The sequence below is a fragment of the Aspergillus mulundensis genome (assembly GCF_003369625.1).
Source record: "Aspergillus mulundensis strain DSM 5745 chromosome Unknown scaffold_14, whole genome shotgun sequence".
NCBI lineage: Eukaryota > Fungi > Ascomycota > Eurotiomycetes > Eurotiales > Aspergillaceae > Aspergillus > Aspergillus mulundensis.
The window spans coordinates 819,160-842,959 of record NW_020797902.1 but is presented as its reverse complement, the minus strand read 5'-3'; the positions used below and the strand labels follow the sequence as shown (position 1 = coordinate 842,959).

The following is a 23,800-nucleotide window of genomic DNA, read 5'->3' as shown; positions in this document are numbered from 1 at the left end:
CCCTTGATATGGATCTCATATGAATCTATACTTTTATTTCACTACTGATTATCAAAAGTGTACGGAGTAGTTGGAGACATCCCGGCATGTCACGTGACCCTTGATAAGCGGAGGTTATCTCGTGCGGAGTCACGACGTCAGCGTGCTCCTCACCTACTCACCTCCTCACCTACTCTGTCTGCTTGCTTGACTTGTCCGTGGTAGTCAGGCGAGCGTACGAAGTTGACTTGCTCTCTATTCTTGAAGCGGAGTCTCGAATCCTCAGCTTACGGCGTAATTCGAGTACCCGCCTCGGGGCATAATGACCGGCTCAAACGGCCAGCCGGCGGTCATCGATAAACGCGACTTCGACACCAACCGCCGCCCAGCAACTCCACACGAGTCCGAAGCACAAGAGGACCAGGCCCTGCTGCACTCCCGCCCGGTCTCGAGTCTGTCCGTAGGCAATCGCTTCAGCGACAACAACGATGGCCTCCTGAGCGATGTGGTCGAGGAGATTGTGGAGCGGGACCGCCGGAAGATGGCGCGGCGGGTTGTGCGCATTGCGAGCTTCGTTTGGGGGGTTATTACATGGTGAGACCTTCTTCCCGGTTCAGGGTATATGCATGCTTACTGGTTTCTTGGGCAGTCTCGGCGCAGGCAGCATCACGGCGTTCTCGCTGTACGGCCCGTTGCTGTTGACCCGACTGCACTACACGCAGCTGCGCGTGAACGAGGTCTCCATTGCAGCGGGCATCTCAATGTATCTCCCCGTCTCTCTGGCGGGATACCTCTGCGACCGGTACTCGCCGGCGCCGCTGACCCTATTCGCGGGAATCGCCTTCGGCTCCGGCTACCTCCTTGCTGCGTTGACGTATAAGAGCGGGCCGCCTCCCGATGCGGGCGGGACGGGCTGGCCGTTCTGGGTGATGGTTGTGGCGTTTATATTCATTGGTGTGGCTACGTGCAGTATGTATTTGGCTGCTGTGACGACGTGCGCGAAGAACTTTGGCCGGGGCAAGCACAAGGGCATTATCCTTGCTGTTCCTATTGCGGCGTTCGGGCTTAGCGGGATGTGGCAGAGCCAGGTTGGGACGTATTTTCTTTGCGAGCGCTTGGAGGATGGGAGGTGTGGGGATGTTGATGTCTACAGGTATTTTGTCTTTCTTGCGGTGTTGCTGCTGAGTATTGGGGTTATTGGTAGCTTTGCGCTGAGGATTGTGGATGACGAGGAGGAGAAGTATATTGATGAAGCGGTTGACGAGCTTGAGCGGAGTGGCTTGTTGGCGGAGAGTGAGTTCTTCAGACCGCGCGGTGAGGTGCATGCGTATGGGACGTTCTCGCGGGACGGTGAGGATGGATTAGCGGATGAGCAGTCTACGATCTCGGAGGAAATGCGGGAGGCCGCCAGACGCGAGAAAGAGCGTGAGGAGGAGGAGCGCAGGAAGAAGAATTGGCTGCTGAATTATGAGACAAGGACCTTCCTCGCGGACCACACGATGTGGTGGCTTGCGTTGGGCTTCTTCCTGGTTACTGGTCCGGGCGAGGCATATCTCAACAACGTACGTATCTCCAGCCCTAACCTGATAACCACTAACAAGCGCAGCTGGGAACAATCGTCCAAACCCTCAACGCAGACACCGCCATCGTCGACTCCCACCCCGCCGGCCTCCCCTCCACCCACGTCACAATCATAGCCCTCACCTCAACGATAGCCCGCCTCCTAACCGGCTCGCTATCAGACCTCTTCGCCCCCACAGCACCGCACCACTTCACAATCGACCAAGAAACATCAACCGCCATCCCGACCCCCCCAAAACACCGCCCCACCCTCTCCCGCCTCTCCTTCCTCCTCCCCTCCGCCGTTTTACTGTCACTCGGCTTCCTCCTCCTCGCCTCGCCCCTCCCAGCAACGCACCCGCAACTCTCCCACCTCACAACCGCCCTCGTCGGCCTCGGCTACGGCAGCGCCTTCTCCCTCGTCCCAATCATCATCTCCGTCGTCTGGGGCGTCGAGAACTTCGGCACGAACTGGGGCATCGTCGCCATGTTCCCTGCTGTGGGTGCCGCGCTGTGGGGCGTTGTCTATTCGCGCGCGTACCAGGTTGCGTTTGATGCGGGGGGCGGGGTCGGTGGGCAGTGTCGTGGCTGGCGGTGCTATGGGGTTTGGGCGGTGGGCTGCACGCTTAGTGTTTTTGTTGCGGTTGGGGCGTGGAGTGTCGCGTGGGTTTCGTGGCGGAGGAGGGGGGTTGTTGTTTAGCGGCTTGCCCTGCCCTTACTTTACTTTTCCTGTTTAGCAGGTGCGTGTGGCATTGGCGTATTGCATGTTTTGTTTTTTTTTTGTTCTTTCCCCTTTTGGTGAGGCCTGGGGACTGCGGCCTTATACAGGGTGGTCTGCCATATAGATTGGGTTGGATCTGACTTGATTTGCATAGCCTGCAGACTTTGTTGCTTACTACTGTGATTTAGCATAATTGATCTCCTACCCACCAAACCATTAATTGAAATACAGGACATGTCCAAGCCAAGATCAAGATCAGCGGACGTACGTCCTCACGACGACTATCCTGTCTCGCTGCTTAACTAGGGCAGCCCCTTATCAAGGTACGGCAGCAGTATGGCTGCCTCTTGCACACGTAGACTATACTGATCGCATCCGATGCAAACTAGGGTGTGCTCGTTATCAAACATGGAATGAAGTCTCCTATTGGAAAATGCCAGCTTACCTTGAGAATCAGAATGGGATCTATCGACCTCGAGGGTGCATGGGTCACTCTGAAGAGGAGGATTGGATGCTCCAAGCTGGAGATTAGGGCTAAGCATCCATGTATTCTATGATGTCATCGTATACCTAGAAGCAGCTAAAAATAACACTACTCTTTTGTATTGAATTGTTTTGCTTTATCTCCGCTTTAACCTTTTCTATTCTATCTGGTGTATGCCATGGAATACGGTACGGTATACCTAGGAAGCCCTAAGTTCCGCATGTCATGAAAGTTAAGATGTCATGAAAGTTAAGTACGGTACTTAAGCTACGCAGACTACCCTACTAGTCCCTACCCCCTACCCTACACTCTAGAGCTGCTCTAGGCTGCTTTATATATTAATAGTATTATTTATAATAGAACCTGCTATATCGCGGATGACGGATGAGACTCCGAGGACTAGCAAACAGCATGGACACGACAAGCCACCCCACCCATGTCTGAAGCTTATTTATGCCAGCCATCGCCTAGTACTTCCAAAAGCCCCCCAACGTAGTCACCTCACCTAACCAAGACCCTCACGCCCTTCGTATCGAGCCTGGGCAGGGGAACCAAAAAGTCATGCGCCTGCACCACGTCGCTCTCGTCCGTGCCAAACAGCTCCATCTGCGGCCCACCCGGCCGATGCAAGACCGCCAGGCAGAGGCTTATTTCCGCGAGTGCTAGACTAACAACGCATTAGCTTTCCTGCCTGCGAACTAGATGCAAAGGGGTATGGGCTGGGCGGACTTACTTCATCCCCAGGCAATTGCGCGAGCCGCGGGCGAAGGGCACCCAGTTCCTGTTCATGGATGGGTCGATGCGGCCGAGCCAGCGGTGTGGCTGGAATTGTGAGGGGGAGGGGTAGACGGTTGGGTCGGAGTGCATGAGGTAGGCGGACATGCCGACGGGGGTCTGGGGGTGGTTAGTTGGGCTGGGCTGGGCTGGGTTGGGTTAGGGCTGGGGAAGGGAAAGTGGAGCGTACGCCCGGTGGGATCGAGTAGGATCCGTACTGGATTGGCTGGTCCGGCGAGATCCGGGGCAGGCGGTGCATGACGCCGTAGCTTAGGCTGGAGGTCGTGAGACTAAGTAGACAAAGACACGTACAGAGGGAGGGGTAGAGGGAATACGAACCGCAAGGCCTCCTTAATCACAGCCTGCAAGTAAACCAGCTTCTCGAGGTCCGCCCAACTCGGCACACGCCTCGGCCAGTCCGCCATGACCTCGCCGAGCTCAGTGCGGAGGTGGGCGCGGATGTCTGGGCGATCGAGGATGTAGAACGAGGCGAAGGCGATTGTGCGCGCAGTGCTTGCTGTGCCGCCGCCGAGGAGCACCTGTGCTTCGTTCGCGAGGCGTTCGAGCGAGCGCTCGGATTCGGGCATGTCGCTTTGCGCGATGTGATGGAAAAGCGAGGTCGCTGTTGCCTGGGAGGTGGTGCCGGTTTTGTTGCCGGCGTTGCTAAAGATGCGGTCGATGTTTTCACGCGCCACCTGGGCGGTTGGTTACTCGGCTGGACTGGCTAGCAGGGGTACGACGCACTCTCTTGAATTCATGGAAGACGTGGCCTTGTGGAAACAACCGGAGCAAATATCGCTCGGGGATGTAGCTCACGATCCTGGTTTGTCAGCTATACTTCCCCCAAGATACCGAGAGACGTACCGTATAAGAACCGGAAACGCCTTAAATAGCGGAATCGAGCGCACCAGCATGTGGATCAGGTTATACCTACTCAGACATTGCATTAGTACAGTAAGTAGATAATGCAGCTGGCGGCACATACCAGTGTGGTGAGAACTCCGGATCATCGAGAAAGCAACCCTGCCCCATATTATCCAGACAGATTCGTGCGATGATATCGCCGGAGAACGCAGCAGCCGCGTGGTCCAGGCGCACGACCGTGCCCGTCCCTGCAAGGCCGCGCAGCCGCCGCTCAAACCTGAGCGTCATCTCGGCGAGCATTGGTTGCAGGGTCTGGACGTTCATGCGGGAGAAGAAAGGCTCGAGTGGCTTGCGGCGTTTGCGATGGAGGGCATGGTCGACTGTTAGGATGTGGGCGCCTTGCTTTCTTTAGCTTTTGTATCTACCTATCTATGCAGTTGCTGTGCGGTACCCTCGAAGTCAATTCCATTGCAATACAAGTCGTAGTAGTTTGTGCGCCGCTTGCTCTCGGTAACGTAGATTTCGTTGTAGAAGTTGGGGTCGTGGATAGAAAGCTCGTCCGGGGTGACGCGGATAATCGGACCTGGTGCCTCACTCTTAGTAACTACGCTTGACTGGAGGGAACGAGAGCTATACCATAGACTTTGTGCATCCGCTCAATCTCAAAAATGTACTTTCCATTCTTCCAGTAGTCGAAGTAAAACTCGTACCATCCTGTTGCCGCTGCAAGTTTGGAGCCGGGGAACTTGGCTAGAGGCGAGAAGTAAAGGCGATGGACAATGAGGGCTATATTGTAGGTAAGCAGCAGTGCGAGGACGAGAGAAATGAGTGCCATGTCTGGAGCCTAGCGAAGGACCGAGTGAGATAATGCCCTATGTGTTCGCAATTCAGTGTGGGATTGAAGTTGGTCCCTGATAGTCTTTGTCTGCTTGCAAGCACATACCCCCTCTGACTTGCATAAAAATACACCAATCAACTCATCTCCGAAGGGTCTAGGTACGTTGTACCAGCGAAAACGCAATGTGTAACTTCACATGGAAGACTTTCTTTATACGCGGCCTAGAGGGGCCAGAAACAAAGAACTGTCCATCAGCAGCCTACGGGTTTGATGTCAACTTGCTTAGGCCATTTCCAACGTAGACTTGGACACCGCCATGTCAATGGTACCGTTCTTACTTTGAACCCTGTGTTACATTCCGTAAGCTGATGCGCACGTTGATTGGCTTCCTCTCCACCAGCAGATAAGTTCGCAGATCTTCCCACCTGACGCACTCGCCGCTGGTTGCCTGGAAGTCGAACGTCCAGACCAACTTGGCAAGAATGAGCCGCATCTCGGCCCATGCTAGCTGCTGGCCCAGACATGCTAGTGGCCCGATGGTGAAGGGCCGGACGGCCTGACGCTGGTCGTTGAAAAAGCAGGAGTCCGGGTCAGACGCTGAAGAAGGTAGCCAGCGTTCCGGGAGGAAGGAAGTGGACCTGTGGAAGAGAGCGGGGTCGCGGTTCAGGGTGTATGCTTGTATTGAAACAGGTGTCTGGGATACCCCGGTCAGTCTGAGGCTCGGCAACGGAAGAGGAGGAGACATTACCCCAGCTGGAAGCCATGTTCCACAGACTACACTGCCACCTTCTGGAACGATGCGGGGCAGGACCCAGGGGAGTGGTGGACACAGTCGGAGGCCCTCATGGATGACGGCGTTGAGAAAGGGCAGATTGCGCACTGCTTCGAGTGTAATGTCCTCAGTACTCGAAAAGGCACCGCGTATCTCATTCTCGAGTTGTCGGAGACTACTGGTACTGTGATTGACCAGATAATTGAACATCCCTGTCAAGGCTGTCGCCGTCGTCTCACTCCCGGCCGTGGTCAACATCATAAAGGTTGCGAAGATTTCACCAGCGTCAAGCCTCAGGGCGCCCCCTTCGTCAATCAGGTGAGACATCAAATCAGGACGCTGCAATTCCCAGCTCAGCCGCCGCTGCACCTTGTCGACAATTTGCTGATAGCGGTCTCGCTGGATTTCTCGCATGGATGGCGGTACACACTTCAGCAGGATGGATTCGACTAGTGGATAATACCGCGTGGAAATTACGACCACAGCCGCCTTGATGCTGTTAAATAGCAAAGCGACCCAGGGATGGTGCCTCGAGTGCTGGAGGCAGTCAAAGGACTCGCCGAAGGCCAGATCCCCAAAGATGTCAAATGCGGTGTAGTTAAACCAGGGCGTCATGTTTACTTCCACGCCCTCACCTTCCGTGACCAGATCCTGAAGCTGCGCGACAAGCAGGTTGACATATTTCTGGATGAACGGCTCTTGCTGGCGGAGGGCGCGTGCCGTGAACCCGGGACTCAGAGTACGCCGCATAAGCGCATGCTTTTCTGGGCTGATGACGTTGAACAGCGAATCTGGATGGCCGGGCAGGCGTCCCCACCACACTGGATCCTTCACGAACTGCTGTTGGTTGTTCTCGGATCGGGGAAGAAGGATATCGGCGTAGGCACCGGGATGGGCGAATGTCACTTCATTGGGAGCAACACGGACTACGGGACCATACTGCTCATGGAGTCTCTGGAAATCGTGGATGATGGAGCCGTTGATCAGGGCGTGAATGAACGGAAGACGAGACGCAGCCCATGTCCGGGGGCCAGGAATGTTGGATAGTGGATGGAAGTAGACATTTGTAGGCGAGCAGAGCGAGGCGATGCTGGAAGATGAGTCAGATCAGCAGGACGACAAGAGCAGGAGAGACAGAGCAGGGATCATACAGCCACCAATGCGAGGACAGCAGTTGTCCACAGACTCAGATGACAGTTGAAAACAAGGTGTGGAAGCGGATGGAATATGTCGGCAATCATGGCAGTCTGCAGCTGAAGATACGCGAGATGAGTGGAAGGGGATGGAAGAGTTGGTAGTGATGGCGGTGGAAGGGGAAGGGGAAGGGGATGGTGTTCCTTTACCGTATCCCGTGATTGTCCTCGTCTCTTTGTCTCCCAAACTTTCTTCTCTCAACACCATCCTTCCTCTCATCCTTCCTCTCCCCTTAGACAATGACCAGCGCCCTTCCTCCTCCTGAAGGAACCGAGCCCAACTTTGACGATCCTCCCAGCCAGCTCCATGGCAATATTGCTCTCCACGCTGTCTTTCTTTCATTGACCACTTTGGCCGTGGCCCTGAGGCTTTTCACCCGCACCCGGGTCCTGCGAACCAAACTCGGGATAGACGACTGTAAGCCTCCTGCCTCGGACCGATGCTCTTGCTAATGGGCCGAGTGTTCACCCTCCTAGCATATGTACCACGCCAGCCCCGGCGAACTGCGTAAAACAGCGCTGACCCCAGCAGTGTCTGAGCCTGACGTTTACAGGCCTGATGGCTTACTGTATGCCTGTCCCTAGAGCTGAATCCACTCAATGCCAACGGCCATCGCAGGCTTTACTAGGGGCCTTGGACGCCATATGTGGGATGTGCGCAGGGCTGGGTTGATCCGAACTCTCAAGGTAAACAGCCCAGTTTCACCTCGACAAGCAACAGCTGTCTCAAGCTGCGCTCTAGTACTTCACCATTGCCCAATACATCTACACCTTCCTCACGGCCGCTGTAAAGCTGGCTTTTCTCTTCTTCTACTACCGCATTTTCCCCCGCCATCTCAAAACCATCAGGTACTTTGTAACCTTCGGTGTCGTCTTCGTCACCGTCGCCCCCTTCGTCCTCGTCTTTCTCACGATATTCTCCTGCTCCCCCCTTGGTCGTGCCTGGGAAGCCACCTCCCCACGTCACTGCTGGCACCAAAGCCTTCTGCCCTGGCTCTCTGCCGCCTTGAGCACATCCACGGATCTATACGTCCTTCTGCTCCCAGTGCGCCCTCTCTGGAGCCTGAACACGACGACGCGCAAAAGAGTCCGCCTGGCAATCGTCTTCAGTCTAGGCATTCTGTATGCCCGCCCAGTCCTATATCACCCTAAGACTGAATGGCTGATAACCCGTGCAAACAGCGCGCTTGCCGCAAGCCTTGCCCGGCTAGTAATGACACGCGTCCTGGCAGACAGCCCAGACACAACCTGGCAATTATCCCGAATTTCCCAATGGGCGTAAGTCTCCCTTCCCCCGCATCTTCACACCTGTACAAGCACAGAAACAGGCTCACTTGCCAACACAGCACAGTCGAAGCCAACACGGGCATCATCTGCGCCTGCCTCCCCCTCCTTCCGGCGCTGTTCGACAAATTATGGCCCAAGAACATATCCTTCACGTTATACAAGCGCTGGTCAAACGGCAGCCGGCCCAAGTCCTCCTGCCCCGCGGAGGAGTCGGAGCTTTCCCTGAATCGGCACCAGCACCAGGCCCTGCAGCAGCAAGCCTGGCAGTACAGCAAGACGTCGCCCTTCGATCTGGAGATCCTACCGTCTGCAAAGTACCATCAGCATTGCTCTTCGTGGGCCACTGTCGATATCAATGCCGATGCTAATGAGAGAGTGGATGCATGGGGCCTGACCACTACTAGTAGTAGTACTACCACTAGCGTCTGAATCTGCAAGCCACATTCAACCTGCACCTTGTGTACGTACAAAGTTGTAACGAGATGATTCCGGGTGTGCCGTTAACCGACATGGGCGCTCTCGAGCGGCGCCCTAGAACAGCCCCTGGTCCTTCTCAAGCAAGGTAGGAATATCTTGAGGAGGCCTTGGGATGGGCAAATGGTCGGTGTGGCGTACACGTCGGATGGTGAGTGGGGTCCTCTGGCAGGATCAGGGCCAAATATTGCTGGGGTGGCCGAGGGCAGGAAATAGGAGGATCAGGATTCCCATAGACAAATACAGGACTGGGTCCGATTCGACAAAGAATGAGCAGAAGAGCCGCGGCAGAGCCCAAGTCACTGCGAAGTACATTGCTACGGAGGACTAAATCAACAAACGCGCAAAAACTCCGCTTTGTGTAAATACTGTATACCGCTTTGCTTACCGCTTTTTATCCACCCCTTAAAAAAAAATTTTACCTTTAGTATAGCTAGGTTATTATATAATTTTTAAAGCCTTTATAATAGGTTAGCCACCTATTAATCTTAATTTTTATTAAAAAAAAATTAAAGATTTTTTTATAACTAGTTTTTATATTAATAATATTATTTTATACCTAAAGCACAAGCACCATTTTAAAGTTAGTAAGTATATAATTTAAATACGCCTTTATAATTAAGGTATTAAATAAAATATATTTTTAAGTAATATTATATTTTTAAGTAATAACTTAGCCCTTTATATTTAAATTAAAGTCTTAATATATTAAGTTAGCCTTGGTAAAGTTAATATTCTTAAGGTTTTATATTTTAAAAGGTTTAAAATTTAGGCTTATATATTAAAATATATTTATATAAAGCTTAAAATGCTATATTAAACCTAAAATTTAATTTTTAATAAAAAAAAGGTAAATAAAGTTATAAAAACTTTTTATATAAAGCTTAAATTTAGCTAAATTAAAGGTTATAAATAAAGCATGCTAGTAAGTTATTTTTAAAGCAAGAAATTATTAATTAAAAAGTGCAGGTAACTTAAAATATATATTACTTTTATAATTTTTTTTTACTACTAACTTTGTATAAAGATTAGCTTTTTTTAATATATAAAAAACTAGTACCTAAAGCTATATAAAAATACTTATATAATTTTTAATATTATTAAGGTGCTTATATTATACCTAGGCTAAATTTTATTTAATTTATTAATAATTATTTTAAGCTAGCTTTGTATAGTATTAAAATTTATATAATTATTAATACCTACTTTTAATATATTATTTAGGTTTATATAAGTATTAGCTTTTATATAGCTATAAGTATATTTAAGTAATTTTTAAATATACTTAAAGTTACTTTAAGGCAGCCTTGCTTTATATAATTTAATTAAAAAAAAAATAGTTTTTTTAGCTAAGGCCTAGTATAAGCTCTAGTAATTATATTATTTTAAAATTTTTATTAAAAATTACTATTTATATAAAACTAATACTATAAACTAGTAAATTAAGGCTTGGTAAGGGTAGTTAACCAAGGGTTTACTTTTTTAATATTAAATAAGTTTTTATATAGTAACTTTAATTTTATACTAATTATACTAATAAGTATACTTTTAAACCCTTGTATAAAATAAGCACTTTTTTAAAAATATTTTAGCTAATTAAATTACTTTATATATAATTTACATGCCTATTATTTTAATTTAAATTATATTCTTTATATAAACCTAGAATAACCACCTTATTTATAAATAATAAAACTAGTTATATTTTATTACTAGTAAGCCTTTTATAAATTATTACTACCTAGTAGCTAGTATATAAAACCATAATATTAAGTTTAATTTAAAGCTTTTTAAATTATTATAAAAAAATATATAGGCCTAGGGTAAGTATTATTTTAAATATAATTTAACCTTAACTAACCTTTATACACTAGATCCTAATAAGTATTTACTAGCTAAAACTTATACTTAAACTTATATAAAGCTTTTAAAGCTTGGCTTTAACCTTAAAAGCCCTTTAAAAAGTGCTAAAAATAATAATAACTACTTATTTATTCCCTTTTATATAATATACCTTACCCTTTAAACTAAGCTTAAAGCTTATATTAAAAATAAGCTTAAGCTTAAGCTTAAGCTTTTAAAAAAGCTTACTAGTATATTTAACTAGGATTTATAGTTTATTTTAAATAAAATAAAAAAGGTGGAGTATAATAAAAAGCCTAGTAAAAATAATAGTATACTTACTTAACTTAGTTAACCTTATTTATAGGTTATTATATAAAAACATAAAAACTTATTTTATTTTAATAAAAAAAACCTTTTTATACATAACCTTTTAAAATACCTTTATTAAAATTTTACCTTATAACTAAACAGCCTTATAATAATATATTAGGCTATAAATTATATTTTACTTATAGTAAGCCTTTACCCCTTTTATAACCTTATATAAACCCTTAATATTATATAAACCCCTAGCCTTATACAGGGAACCTGGCTCCCCCTAGTAAAAAGGTTATTTTAATTAAAAATAATAATAATATATTTTTTACTTTTTTTTAAAAAGCCCTCCAGGTCTTTGCCCCTGCTTTTTTATTATTAAAAAAAAAGTTTTTTAAATGCTTTTAGTATTTTAACTATACAGGAAAAGTAAAAAATTATTAATAAAAGTTTATTACTTATATAACTTAAATTTTAATACAGGGAACTTTTTATAAGGTTAAATTTTATTTTTTTATATAAAAAAAATTTTATAAAATTTAGAAGCCTTTGTCCTATAATCTTATTAGTATATTAAATTAACCTTTAAGATTTAATCTTATTAATCTAATTAATTACTTTTTTTAAATATTTGCTTTATATAAATTTATTTTTATATAATTATCTTATACAAGGACTTTATTAGGGCCTGCTTAATTTAAAAAATAAAAAAATATATATATAAACTTTAAAATAAGAATAACCTACACCTTGCCACTATAATTTAATCCTAGCTATATTTAGTCTACCTTTAGTAATTAAATAATAAAATATAAAAAGTGGTTATTATTCTTAATTAATACAAGGTTCTAGGTAAGAAGAATTATTTAATTTATATAATTATTATAAAAAATACTATTAAGTTTACACTAAAGCTAGATTAAACACCCCCTAAAAGGTTTACTAAAAAAAGGCAGCTATATAAAAGCTAAAAATTAAGGCAAAACTAGTTATATAAAAGTTAAAGGTTAAGGTAAAGCCTAAGCCTAAAAAAAAGTAGTTATATAAAAGCTATAAATTAAGGTAAAACCAGCTTTTATACAAGGCCCTAAGATTAAGAAAAAACCAGCTTTTAAAAAGTATTTAATCTTTTTTTTAAAAAATACTAAGAAACAGGCTATTAAAAAAAAAAAAAAAACTAGCCTTTTTAATTTAGCCAAGCTTTTTATATAAAAAAAGCAGGAAAATAATAATATTACCTATTATATAAAAAGGTATTATTAAATTTAACCTAAGAATGTTAAGCGCTTTATAAAGTTTAGGATTTTTATTTAAAAAAAAAATTTATTTTATATAAAGGCCTTAACGCCTTGTTAATTTTACTTGCTTTACTATTTTTAATATATTATATAAAGGCCTTAACGCCTTATTAATTTATCCTATATAAAGGCCTTAATATCTTGTTAATTTTACTTACTTTACTATTTTTAATATACTATACAAAGGCCTTAACGCCTTATTAATTTTACTTACTTTACTATTTTTAATATTTTATATAAAGGCCTTAACACTTTATTAATTTTACTTATTATATAAATTAATAAAATTACTATTTATTTTAACTATTATTCCAGGGTTCCGCCTTTTATTCCTATATAAAGGATTAAATACCTACTTTAAGAAGTTAGGCTTAGGGTTTTTATATAAAGCTTGTAATATAAAACACTTAATATTTAAATTATTAATAAATTTATAACTTTAGGCTTAATTTTACCTTTATATAAAAGTAAGTTTAGGTTTATAGTACCACTGTCCGGGCCTTTATATAAAAGTAAAATTAAGCCTAAAATTATAAATACAGCCTTTATATATATAAAGTATATAAAGGCAAGTGCGGCCTTTATATAAAAGCAAGTACAGCCTTATATAAAGGCAAGTATAGCCTAGTAAAGCTTTAATAAGCTTATAAAATACTTAATATTTAAATTACTAATAAAATCTATAACTCCAGGCTTAATTTTAGCCTTAGTGCCTGGATAATAATATTATAAACCTAAACTTACCTTTATTTGCAGTACTTTAGGACTGCAATTTAAAAGTCAGTTCCGGGACTGACTGGGTTGGGAAATTTTGACTAAGCAAGCTCTGCCGTTTTTAATTGGCCGGCCCTTATCTGACCAATCCCATAAATAGCCGCTTAAAGCCAAAGTAGCATCACGTGGACTACGTGTTTCCGCTTTAGGTTAGCTTGCCTTTTTACACGTGACCCGCGACCCTTTTAACACTAGTCCGCTTTTAAATAGTTTAAAGCTCACCCGCTGCCTGCTTTCCGCTTTAGGTTAGCTTGCCTTTTTACACGTGACCCGGCGACCCTTTCAACACTAGTTCGCTTTTGGATAGTTTAAAGCTCACCCGCTGCCTGCTATCCGCACCTTTGCTATCTGCACCTTCTTATAATACCTATCTAACGGAACAACCTTTATTCTCCAAGGGATTAAACTAAAGTGCTGCAACCACTTAGCACGCGGGCTACCGGGGTATTTTATAAAGGCAAAATTAAGCCTAAAGTTATAAATCTTACTAGTAAAGCTTTAATAGGCTTGCAAAACACTTAGTATTTAAGTTACTAATAAAATTTATAACTTTAGGCTTAATTTTACCTTTATATAAAGGCTAGATAGTAATACTATAAACCTAAACTTATTTTTATATATAAACTTCAGGCCTTTATATAAAAGCAAGTTTAGGTTTATAGTACTATTATTTAGGTACTAAAAGTTATTTTTTAAATTACTTGCCTTTAAAAATAGTTAATATTATATAAAAATCTTTTTTTTTTATATACCTTATCCTGCGGAATACTTAATATTTAAGTTACTAGTAAAATTTATAACTTTAGGCTTAATTTTAGCCTTTATATAAAGGCCAGGAGTTATTTAGCCTTTATATAAAGGCTAGGAGTTAAAAATAAAGTTGCTTTTATATAAAGGCTAAAATTAAGCCTAAAGTTATAAATTATACTAGTAAATAAAAATAAAGTTCTTAAAGTAAAGTAGCTAGTTTTATATAAAAATATTTAAAATATTTAGTTAGGTAGTTATAACTAAGTAATATAATATACTAAAGCCTTATTATTTTTTTTTTCTTTTTTTTTTTTTTCTCTTTTTTTTTTTTTTTTTTTTTTAACTATTATTAATATAATAGTGTTTTTTTATCCCTTTATCTTTTATTTCCTGTTTTAAAAAGGCATTAGCTAACCTTTTATATACTAGTAATAGCCCTTATAAGGCCTTTTTATATAAAAATAGCTAAGTAAGGNTTTTTTTTTTTTTTTTTTTTTTTTTTTTTTTTTTTTTTAACTATTATTAATATAATAGTGTATATTTAGCCCTTTACCTTTTATTTCCTGTTTTAAAAAGGCATTAGCTAACCTTTTATATACTAGTAATAGCCCTTATAAGGCCTTTTTATATAAAAATAGCTAAGTAAGGCTATTCCTAGTATACCATGTTACTAAAAATTAGTAAGTAACCTTTTTTCTCCCCTTTTAGTTATTTTAAAACACTTACTAATAGCTTTATATACTAGTAATAGCTTTTAAAAATTTTATATAAGATTTTTAAGGCCATCCTAGTATATAGTATTACTAAAAACTAGTATATAACCTTTTTTTTTTTCTTAGCCCTTTACCTCCGCCCTTTAAGCTTTATAAAATATTAAATACCTTATACCTTATACTAGTTAAATACTAGCTAATAGCTTTATATACTAGTAATAGCTTTTAAAAGGTTTTATATAAGACCTTTAAAGCTATTTAATATATAATAATTTTTAAATTTATTACTTGTTTTAGTGTTAAGCCGGCTTAGCTAAAAATAAATTTAGGTACTATTTTTAAGCATATCTTTTAATAAACTCCCGCGGGTTAGCCTTTAAAACTTTTTATTAAAAATTAAAAGTTAGCCTAGTTTTACTATAATTATATATAAAAATAGTTAATAGCCTGTTTAAGTAAATTAATAACTATTATATATAATAGTATAAGGCCTAATTAAATAATATTATACTAAAACTTATATATAAACACCCTTTTAATTACTTCCCGGGAAAAAAAAGTAAGTATCTTATGTAAGTATTATTAATACCTAGGTAGTTTTTATTTTTTTATAAAATATATTTATCTTTTTAATATATTTAGTAGGTGCTATGCTAATTATAAATAACTAAATAATACTTTTATATATATTATATAAAATAATTATTAAAAAGCAAAATTATAAACTACTTTTAATTAACCCTAAGGTTATTATTAAAAATAAGCTACCCGCGGACTTATATAAAAAAGGCTTATTATAAATAATATAAAAAATTTAATTAACTTAAACCTAAAAAAGGGAGAGGCAAAAAATTTAATTAACTTAAATTAAGAATTTTTTTTATTTTTATATAATTAGTTAAGGAATACTATACTACAGGCATTTAGGTATTTAAGTATTTAAGTATTTTTATTTTACCCAAGTATTAGCTTGCACCTTTTTATAATACTTAAAATAAGTAATTATATAGTAAAACTAAGTAAGTTATAGTGTATTTAATTTTTTATTAGTAAAATACTAAGTAAATACATAGTATTATACTACAAGTGGAGTTTTTGCGCATTTGTCAATTTAGTCCTCCGTACATTGCACCGCATCACGTCAGCCAACCGGTCTCCATCCAGGCATGATTGTTACATTATCAATTCCGATGGGGGCTCTTTTATATCTATACCCACCTCATCAGACTCTGCTTTTATGCCAATTTGCAACCCAGAGGGCCAGATTATTAGGATCACATCCCTTTCTAGGTTGCATACGGATCAACACGTCAGACAAAGGGCTGAAGTGCCAAAGACTGGGCTTTGTCGATCTTTACTCTAAGGGCAACGAACGCCTCTATAACCGCAAAATCAGAGCCCTACCTCCTCCTTCTCAAGCAACGCTAAGCCAGCATTTCGCCTAACACGGTACGGCAGGACTTCTAAGGTGGGTACATGCCATAGTTAACTGCCATATGGCTCGTGGCGCTCCCCAGCGAGGATCAGTGGGCCTGGATATTGCTGACGTGGGCGAAAGCAGGTGTCCAGTCAAGCGGCCGCAGCGCAGAGGCAAAGAGCCGAGAGGTGACAGGCTTGAGAGGATCGAGGGACAATCAGTTTCTATATAAGGCCGCAGCCCTGCTCATCCGTTTGGACATTCTCGTACCGTATCCTTGCAGTTTCTAGAATGGCGGCCCCAACTGTCGTCTTCATCTCGGGCGTGCGGCAAGGTCCAGCCCCCTTCTGCTCGTGAATCCAGTGGCAGCACCAACTGACACCGTACAGGCATCGGGCGTAGCCTGCTAGAACGCTACCTCCTCCTTCCTAACCACATCGTGATTGGCACGGTGCGCAACCCCGACACCAACTCCAACCTCCAAGCCCTCCCCACGGCCACAGGCAGCCGATCGCTCCTTGTCTCCATCGAGAACGCCAATCCCGACGACTACGCCACAGCCCTGGCCACAATCACCAGCGAAGGAATCAACCACATTGACGTCCTCATCGCCAACGCACGCGGGAGCCCGCCGCTGAAGTCCATAGACGATGTCCCCCCCGAACACCTGGCCTCAGCGTACGCAGTCAATACCAGCTCCGCCCTGCTCTACTTCCAGACCTTCAAGCCCCTGCTCCAGGCAGCAGCGCAGCCGAAATGGGTTTCTGTCTCCACTGCGGCCTCGTCGCTTGCCCTGATGGGCGAGATCGGAACATACGTTGCCCCTGCGTATGGGGCGTCCAAGGCGGCGCTGAATTGGCTGACCCTGTACGTACCCTCCCTTCTTTTCTCGGGCTCTGCACGCGGTAATTTACAGCCCGGTAGGGCACTCCACTATACCCGGTCCTGGACGCTCAGCATCTAACACGGTAGTTACAGATAGACAGAGCCACGCGCGAGGACTACTCCGGGAAGTTCATCCAGAATATAACGGGCAGCGAGGTGCCGTGGTAGAATCCGTCTAGAGAAGATTGGCGATGGATGTTTCAGATATAAGCACTTCTTGAGGTCCTTAAATATCCATTGTCAGAGGGCTTACCTGTTAGCAGACATGTAGTATCTGATTGACGGTGTTCTTGGTGTAGCGGTGTTGATAATATAGTCAGCATCTCGCCTGTTCGCCGTAAAATTTCCATCGACTAGAACGTTGTCCCGACTGCTGACGCCCGCCACGTCCAGGCGAGTGTTTGGGGATAAGAATCCCCATACTAGCACAGGTGGTCGCCACGCGTACGGCGGCACTTTCGAGCGCCTCCAGAGCAGGTTGGCGTTGGATCTCAGGGTTGACGATAGCCGCTCCGCTCTCCGTGCGCGGACTGTTCTAGTCAAATATATATGAGGTGGGAGTGATGTAACAGACTCTATGACCGGGCGCAAAGGAAAGGAATTGTATATGAAAATTGAAAAACCCAGCTAGGCTTGGAAGGTCAGATGAGAGGAAAGGAAATGCCTACATTACCACCACCTTCCCATCCACCATCCCCCCCAGCTCCCCAATCATCTCCTCCCACACCCTCCGCCGCACACCCATACCCGCAGGACTCTCGCCATATCCCGCGGCCGTTGTCACTAAGATACCTCCATCCGAGCCAATCCCAGCCAAAACCGCAGCATGGACCAGCGTCCTCGCCCCAACAGCAACCGGTCTCCCGACGACCCTCTTCACGGCCTCAAAGACCCTCCCCACAACCCCAGGCACATCGTCGTTCAGCTGCGAGCCATAGCACCAGCCCGGATTGACGAGGTTGAGCACAACCAACGCCCGTGCTCCAGGGCGCGGCGGCGCGGCGGCGCACAAGCTCCACGAAGAACAGCTGCTGCAGGAGCTTGGAGGTCGCGTAGCGGTCGGCGGAGACGAAGGTGCTCTGCGCGTTGAGGGTCTCGAGGAGTGTCGTCTGGTTGCGGGCGGCGAGCTAGGCCTGTTTGAATCTCGCCCAGGCGGCGACCTCGCTGCCGACGATGGTCAGGACGGGCGATGCATCGTGGTCATGGCCTGCGCTCTTGGCCGCCGCCGCGCGTTCGTCCAGCACGGGGAGAAGGAGCAGGGTGAGCAGGGCGGTGCCGAGCCAGTTGAGCTGGATGCTTTCCTCGTTCCCTGTGGAGGGGCAGGTGGTGAAGGCGAAATTGGCAGCGCCGGCATTTAGAATGGCGAAGTCCAGCCCCAGCCCTCCGTGCGTGTTCGTTTTGAGGCGCTCCACGAACGCAATGATGCTGGGGTAGCTGGCCAAGTCGAGCTCCCAGACTTCGATCGTCGGCGGCTGCGGCTGCGGCTGCGGCTGCTTCAGGGCTCCTGGAAGCGCATTCAGGAGTTGTGTCTTCGCCGCCTCGCCTTTGGCTAGGCTGCGGACGGCGAGGATGAGGCGGGAGACTCCGAGCGAGAGGAGATGAGAGGCGGCGTGGTAGCCCAGGCTGGTGTTTGCGCCGGTGATCAGGCCGGACTTTCCGGTGAGGGTGAACGAGGGAGGCGGGGTGGAGGGAGTGAGGAAGAACTGGCGGTGGAGGAAGTGGACTTGCGAGTTGTAGAAGGGCATCTTGCTGGGACTGTGGGGGATGTGTTGGAACTGGCAGGGCCGGGTCCTCCGGCTACATATGTTGGACACAACAAAGAAAGACTTTAGTCCTGTCGATCAACAGACTATTGAGTTGGACGAGTCACACAGAGAACAGTAATTGGAGATAACCACCTATTACGACATGCCACGCCATGCAAATCCCTGGCTAAGGTTGGCGGGCCAAAGAATCTATACATGCAAGCCCGCCTCTGCGGCACTCGGAGTGTAATCATGCATTAGAAGAAATTATAGCTCTCTCCGGGTAACTCGGGGATCTCTCTAGCCTCGATGCCAGTGTCAGGGCCATGGCCACGGCTAGGTCCACCGGCAATACCCCGGTGTTTGGATCTGGACCTGGCCCTAGGTGAAGACGAAGACGTTGAGGTCGAAACCGTCGTTGACACTGACCTCGACCTAGTACTATTCGTACTAGGCCTCGATCTGGACCTGGACCTCGACCTCCCGCTTCCACTTCCGCTTCCGCTTCCACTCCCACGACCAGCAGAGCCTGACCTTCCAACACCCAAACCTACGGATGGAGGCCGCGGTGGCGGCTCGGGCAGCGAAGCGGAAACAGGAGCCCGAGCCTCCGCCGGCACAGTCACCGGCGAATAAATCCTAGGATGGGCATCAATCTCCCACGGGTGCAGCTGGACCGGCCTTGCAAATTTCGGCTGGAGCTCAGACTGACACGCCACCGGATCCACGCTGAAATTCGGATAGAGGGCGGGGATTAGCGGTGGGACGGCAAGATGCTGTTGATGTCGTTGTTGTTGCCCCATCGACATTGCCACCGCTGAAGGTGACGCATACCCCATGCCACCACTACCTACGCCCAGGCCTGAGGGCGGGTGCGAGAATAGGTGTGACGGCGACTGCGACTCCGCATGGCTATATGCGCGCCGTCCACTTCTGTACTGGAAGTACGCGAGGATTGCAAGCAGAGTAATAAGGGGTGCGCCGACACCGACGCCGAGGCCTAGGGCGATTTTGCCGGTTGAGGTTAGGGAGGTAGGTTCCGTTGCAGGTTGGGCATCAGTATTCGAGCTTGGAGACTGGGATAAAGAGGTTGATGATGAAGATGCTGGTGCGGTAGTGGTGATATCGAAATCCCTTGATGTAGAGGTTGCATCGCCGTCGATGGAGAAATAGAAGATGGATGAGAGTGACAGGTCGAATGAGTAGGTTTGCACGACCCAGGAGAAAGAGGTAACTCTCTCTGATGAGATACTTTGTGCTGCTCACTCTACTTGTTAGCCAGTGCCGTCCATCTGAGTCCTGGACAGCCCTGAGGATAGCTAGCATACGCACCGAAAACGTTCCCTCCTTGTATACTAACGCCATCACCCCCGCTGTCCATGGACGTGACATTCCCCGTCGCGCGCTGCCAGATGCTGATATTGTAGACGTTGAGGTTCGTGGTCCAGGTGATGTTCTGGATGCTGCCGAGTTCGTAGGTGGGCATCCCATGGGATGTCGAGTCGGAGGACGGATTCGTGAAGTAGGTTTTGACTAAGGAGTCTGAGTCTGCTTTCGAATCCTTGGTCTCGTTCCTTGCAATTGCAACAGCAGTGCAAGGAAAGACGCTAAGTGTAAGAGCGAAGACGAGGAATCGGCTCCAGAGCGCAGGCGACATCGACATCGGGCATGAACATATCTTCATATCCTCTGGGCCAGCGCAGCCCTTCGATCCTCAATGCTCGAGAAGAATGAAGAAAAAGCGAAATCATATTTTTGATTCCGGGAATAGACGCGCACGTCGCATGGTTATCAACCATCGAGGCTGAAATGGCGAGTGTTTCAAGCTTGGGGCGAACGCACGGTAGGCCAGTCAAGGCCGCTTGATAGCCGCCGATGAGGTATGTGCGGAAGTTGGAGGCTGGTCACTTATTAGGTACTAATAATACTTTAGTAGCGTGTCCTTTAGGTTACGAGGTGGAATGTGTTGGAAGTTGGAACTTGGTGAGAGCCGAAGCGCAGCGGAGCAAACACATGTATGACCACGCAAGTACCTTGTCACTGCGCTGATACGAAGTCAAGAATTGGAATAAGGGACAACGAAAGGCATTTTGAGGCGCTCCACAGTGCATTCACAGGTTTCTTGCAATATCAAGGAACATGTATCTAGATCAGATGACCGAGTGGTTAAGGTGGTGTGCTTAAGTGGTTAACTTTGCTTGGTTATGATCACATCCACACTGTTTAGTGTTGCAAAACTCGTGGTCAAATCCCCACTCTTGTTAATTTTGTCCACCTTTTCAATCTTGTTGCAGCTTTTGTTAAATGGCAATATGGATTTTGCTTCCTAGCTAATACATCCACAGGCAAGATGACCGAGTGGTTAAGGTGGTGCTTTCAAGCGCGGTGACGCCTTGTCTGATTAAACCAGATCAGCATTGTCGAAAGACGCATGGGTTCGAATCCCATTCTTGTCAATTCTTTTTTACTTTTTTACTTGGTTTTCATTCAGCCGTGGTGTCGATGTGGAGAACGGCAATGACGATTAGGTTATTATGGTCTGATGGCAAGATGACCGAGTGGTTAAGGTGATGCTTTCAAGCGCGGTGACGCCTTGTCTGATTAAACCAGATCAGCATTGTCGAAAGACGCATGGGTTCGAATCCCATTCTTGTCAATTCTTTTATATTTTTTTCACTTAAAGCACATTAAATCAGCAGAAGAGGGGTTGCCCTACATTAACACTCGAGGTGACTAAGTTGTCACCCATTAACGGATCTTTAAATTGTAGATTTTACTTATATAACCACCACCTTTGTGAAGGCGTTTTAAACCCATTCCCGGGAGACCTAACCTTACTACCCCAACTAACCCTAGAGGCCCTTACCCCTAACAACCTAGAAGCCTCAAAAAGGTGGGCTGGCACATCCTGAAAAACCGGAGTTTTGAAGAGGCCGAATTTTCAATTCCGGAGCGGAATAGTTCTGAATCGACGTATTTCCGCAAGTCAATATTTGGAACACTCGGATCAGCAGTCTCGTGAACCGTCTCAGCACATTGTTGTTTTCTCAAGTACAGCAAGCGATTCCCAGGCTACAAGAGGAATTAGAAGAGGCTTTGGAGAATCACAGAGAAGAATTATCTGTTATGGGAGAGCCGAGGACAAGTCCAGAAGAGTGCAAAATGTTTTTGACCCAGCTAGGGTTGAATTTCTATGAGACATGCAAAGCTGCAGTCAATGGTCACTTGCCATAAAAGTTTTCTGGAAGCGACAAAAATAACCATCATTTGGCCAGCAAAATGGTTATCTAATCTAGACAATCGAAACAAGCATCATGCAGGGTATTATACAGAACGAACCCACGCCAAAACCAATGCTACAAATACCGCAAATCCCATGCCCAGAACCCCCAAGAGCAACAATATTTGCTGCGCTCCATTGAACTCTCTTCGTTCAGAGCTCAACATCCCACCTATCTCCTCTTCAAGTTTCTCGCCCATAGCACGCAGAGAGAACTTGGCCTCGACGCGCTCTTTCGCCGCCACACTCATCTTCTTGATCTCCTCCGCGCTCATTCCGTATAGCACCTTCTCAATGACAGCCGTCCAAGCCGGGACGTCCGTTGCGTCGCGGAGCCACCCTGTCTCCCCTTCAACGATTGTCTCAAGTGGACCACCGGTGTTGGACGCAAGAACCGGGATTCCGGCGCGCATGGCTTCGATCGGGACGATGCCAAAGTGCTCGTTTACAGGGGTATAGAGGAGAAGCGACGATTTGGCGAGGAGGGCATCACGGAAGGCCGAGGGGACGGAGGGGAGGAAGAGGACGTCGATGGAGTCAGGGATGGAGAGGGCCGACGGGACGGTCTTGGACGTCGCAGTCTGCAGACCCAGACTTGTCGCCAGGGCATCGAGTTCTTTGTGGTATTGTACGTTTTCCGTGATGCGGGGGTCGTAGCCACCTATCGCACATCCATTAGCATCTCGTCAAACAACTCCACGGAGACAAGCAGGCAAAACAAAAGGAAGGATAGACGAACCAGCAACAACCAACCTAACCCCCCTCCTCTTCTCCACCCCCAGCCCATGAAACGCCCTTATCGCAAGCCCAAGATCCTTCTTCCTCTCGAACCGATTCACACTGAGAAGTATCCTCTTCCCCTCCCAAACCTCCCCATCCCCACCCTCTACCTCTCCTACATCCCCCTTCCGCGCAGTATCAACACACGGATAAACAACCCTAACAACCCCCAACCTCTCCCCCCCAAAAACACCCCCCACAACGCCCCTCGTAAACACCGAGTTCGCAACAACCCGATCACTGCCCCCCATCGCCCACCCCTCAAACCAATCAAACGGATATCGATACACCCCCTTCACAAGCCGTGCCAGCGAACCCCCACCCCGCCTCGCAAGCAACTGGTCGGGAAAATGGCAGTAGAAGAGGATGCGCTGCCGCCCGCTCGACTTGTAGAATCGTGGTCCGAGGAGTTTCAGTATCGGCACGCAAGCAGGGACCTGGTCGACGATGAAGACCTCATCCGCCTCCTCATCCTCTGCCCCGTTATCGCGTCCAGCGCTCGCCGCCTCACCAAGCAACTCAAACGCAAGACAAACCTGCCTCAGAATCGCAAGGAGGACGACAAAGCGGCCGCCGATACTAGCTGGAAAGTATTTATCCCCGCGAACACGCACATCGAGGGTCCCATCGCGCGCTTCCTCAAAGCAGTGCGATTTGTCGCGGTGCGACGTATAGATCGTGACTGTGTGGCCGGTGTTCTGGAGGGCGAGGGCGACGTCGATGATGAGGCGTTCTGCGCCGCCGATGCCGAGGTCCGGATGGATGATTGTAATGTTTGCTGGTTTTGAGCGCTGTTTCTCTGCCATTGTGGCAGGTGGGCTGGTCTTGCGGTTTTGCTGGAGTTCAGAATGACAACTTGTCGGAGTGGTGTGGGGCGCTACTACGGAGTAGGACACGCGGCTGAGCGACGTCATGTGATGACTCAGCTGCTTATACAGAGACATATACATTTTATGCTTTAAGCACCTTGAAATACATGGAAAGCTTGAATTGATGCACGAAGAGTGAATCCATGGTAATGTCTATAATAATCTCCTTATTAAGGCTAAGAA

The 23,800-nt window shown here is 45.9% G+C and overlaps 8 protein-coding genes across 8 annotated transcripts; 3 read left to right on the top strand and 5 right to left on the bottom strand.

Annotated features, from left to right (window-relative positions):
• Positions 1–301: 301 nt before the first annotated feature.
• On the top strand, positions 302–2,239 carry DSM5745_10245 (MFS transporter; the record flags this gene model as incomplete). The annotated part of the gene is made up of 3 exons (XM_026752261.1): positions 302–573; positions 629–1,541; positions 1,586–2,239. 3 exons carry the CDS (start codon positions 302–304, stop codon positions 2,237–2,239), a joined length of 1,839 nt encoding a protein of 612 aa, XP_026599323.1.
• Positions 2,240–3,303: 1,064 nt separating this feature from the next.
• Positions 3,304–5,217, bottom strand: DSM5745_10244 (cytochrome P450; the record flags this gene model as incomplete). The annotated part of the gene is made up of 8 exons (XM_026752260.1): positions 3,304–3,406; positions 3,478–3,638; positions 3,709–3,793; positions 3,831–4,181; positions 4,383–4,448; positions 4,504–4,780; positions 4,834–4,965; positions 5,019–5,217. 8 exons carry the CDS (start codon positions 5,215–5,217, stop codon positions 3,304–3,306), a joined length of 1,374 nt encoding a protein of 457 aa, XP_026599322.1.
• Positions 5,218–5,554: 337 nt separating this feature from the next.
• Positions 5,555–7,056, bottom strand: DSM5745_10243 (cytochrome P450; the record flags this gene model as incomplete). The annotated part of the gene is made up of 2 exons (XM_026752259.1): positions 5,555–6,946; positions 7,000–7,056. The coding sequence occupies 2 exons, from the start codon at positions 7,054–7,056 to the stop codon at positions 5,555–5,557; spliced, it is 1,449 nt and encodes a 482-aa protein (XP_026599321.1).
• A 729-nt stretch (positions 7,057–7,785) lies between these two features.
• On the top strand, positions 7,786–8,901 carry DSM5745_10242 (uncharacterized protein; the record flags this gene model as incomplete). The annotated part of the gene is made up of 3 exons (XM_026752258.1): positions 7,786–7,872; positions 7,928–8,463; positions 8,514–8,901. The coding sequence occupies 3 exons, from the start codon at positions 7,786–7,788 to the stop codon at positions 8,899–8,901; spliced, it is 1,011 nt and encodes a 336-aa protein (XP_026599320.1).
• A 7,448-nt stretch (positions 8,902–16,349) lies between these two features.
• Positions 16,350–17,496, top strand: DSM5745_10241 (uncharacterized protein; the record flags this gene model as incomplete). The annotated part of the gene is made up of 3 exons (XM_026752257.1): positions 16,350–16,392; positions 16,448–16,925; positions 17,337–17,496. 3 exons carry the CDS (start codon positions 16,350–16,352, stop codon positions 17,494–17,496), a joined length of 681 nt encoding a protein of 226 aa, XP_026599319.1.
• A 111-nt stretch (positions 17,497–17,607) lies between these two features.
• DSM5745_10240 (uncharacterized protein) lies at positions 17,608–18,688 on the bottom strand (the record flags this gene model as incomplete). Its single annotated transcript, XM_026752256.1, has 3 exons — positions 17,608–17,868; positions 17,918–18,070; positions 18,116–18,688. The coding sequence occupies 3 exons, from the start codon at positions 18,686–18,688 to the stop codon at positions 17,608–17,610; spliced, it is 987 nt and encodes a 328-aa protein (XP_026599318.1).
• Positions 18,689–18,945: 257 nt separating this feature from the next.
• Positions 18,946–20,345, bottom strand: DSM5745_10239 (uncharacterized protein; the record flags this gene model as incomplete). The annotated part of the gene is made up of 2 exons (XM_026752255.1): positions 18,946–19,928; positions 20,021–20,345. The coding sequence occupies 2 exons, from the start codon at positions 20,343–20,345 to the stop codon at positions 18,946–18,948; spliced, it is 1,308 nt and encodes a 435-aa protein (XP_026599317.1).
• Positions 20,346–22,012: 1,667 nt separating this feature from the next.
• On the bottom strand, positions 22,013–23,554 carry DSM5745_10238 (GDP-Man:Man(1)GlcNAc(2)-PP-dolichol alpha-1,3-mannosyltransferase; the record flags this gene model as incomplete). Its single annotated transcript, XM_026752254.1, has 2 exons — positions 22,013–22,629; positions 22,708–23,554. The coding sequence occupies 2 exons, from the start codon at positions 23,552–23,554 to the stop codon at positions 22,013–22,015; spliced, it is 1,464 nt and encodes a 487-aa protein (XP_026599316.1).
• Positions 23,555–23,800: the final 246 nt, after the last annotated feature.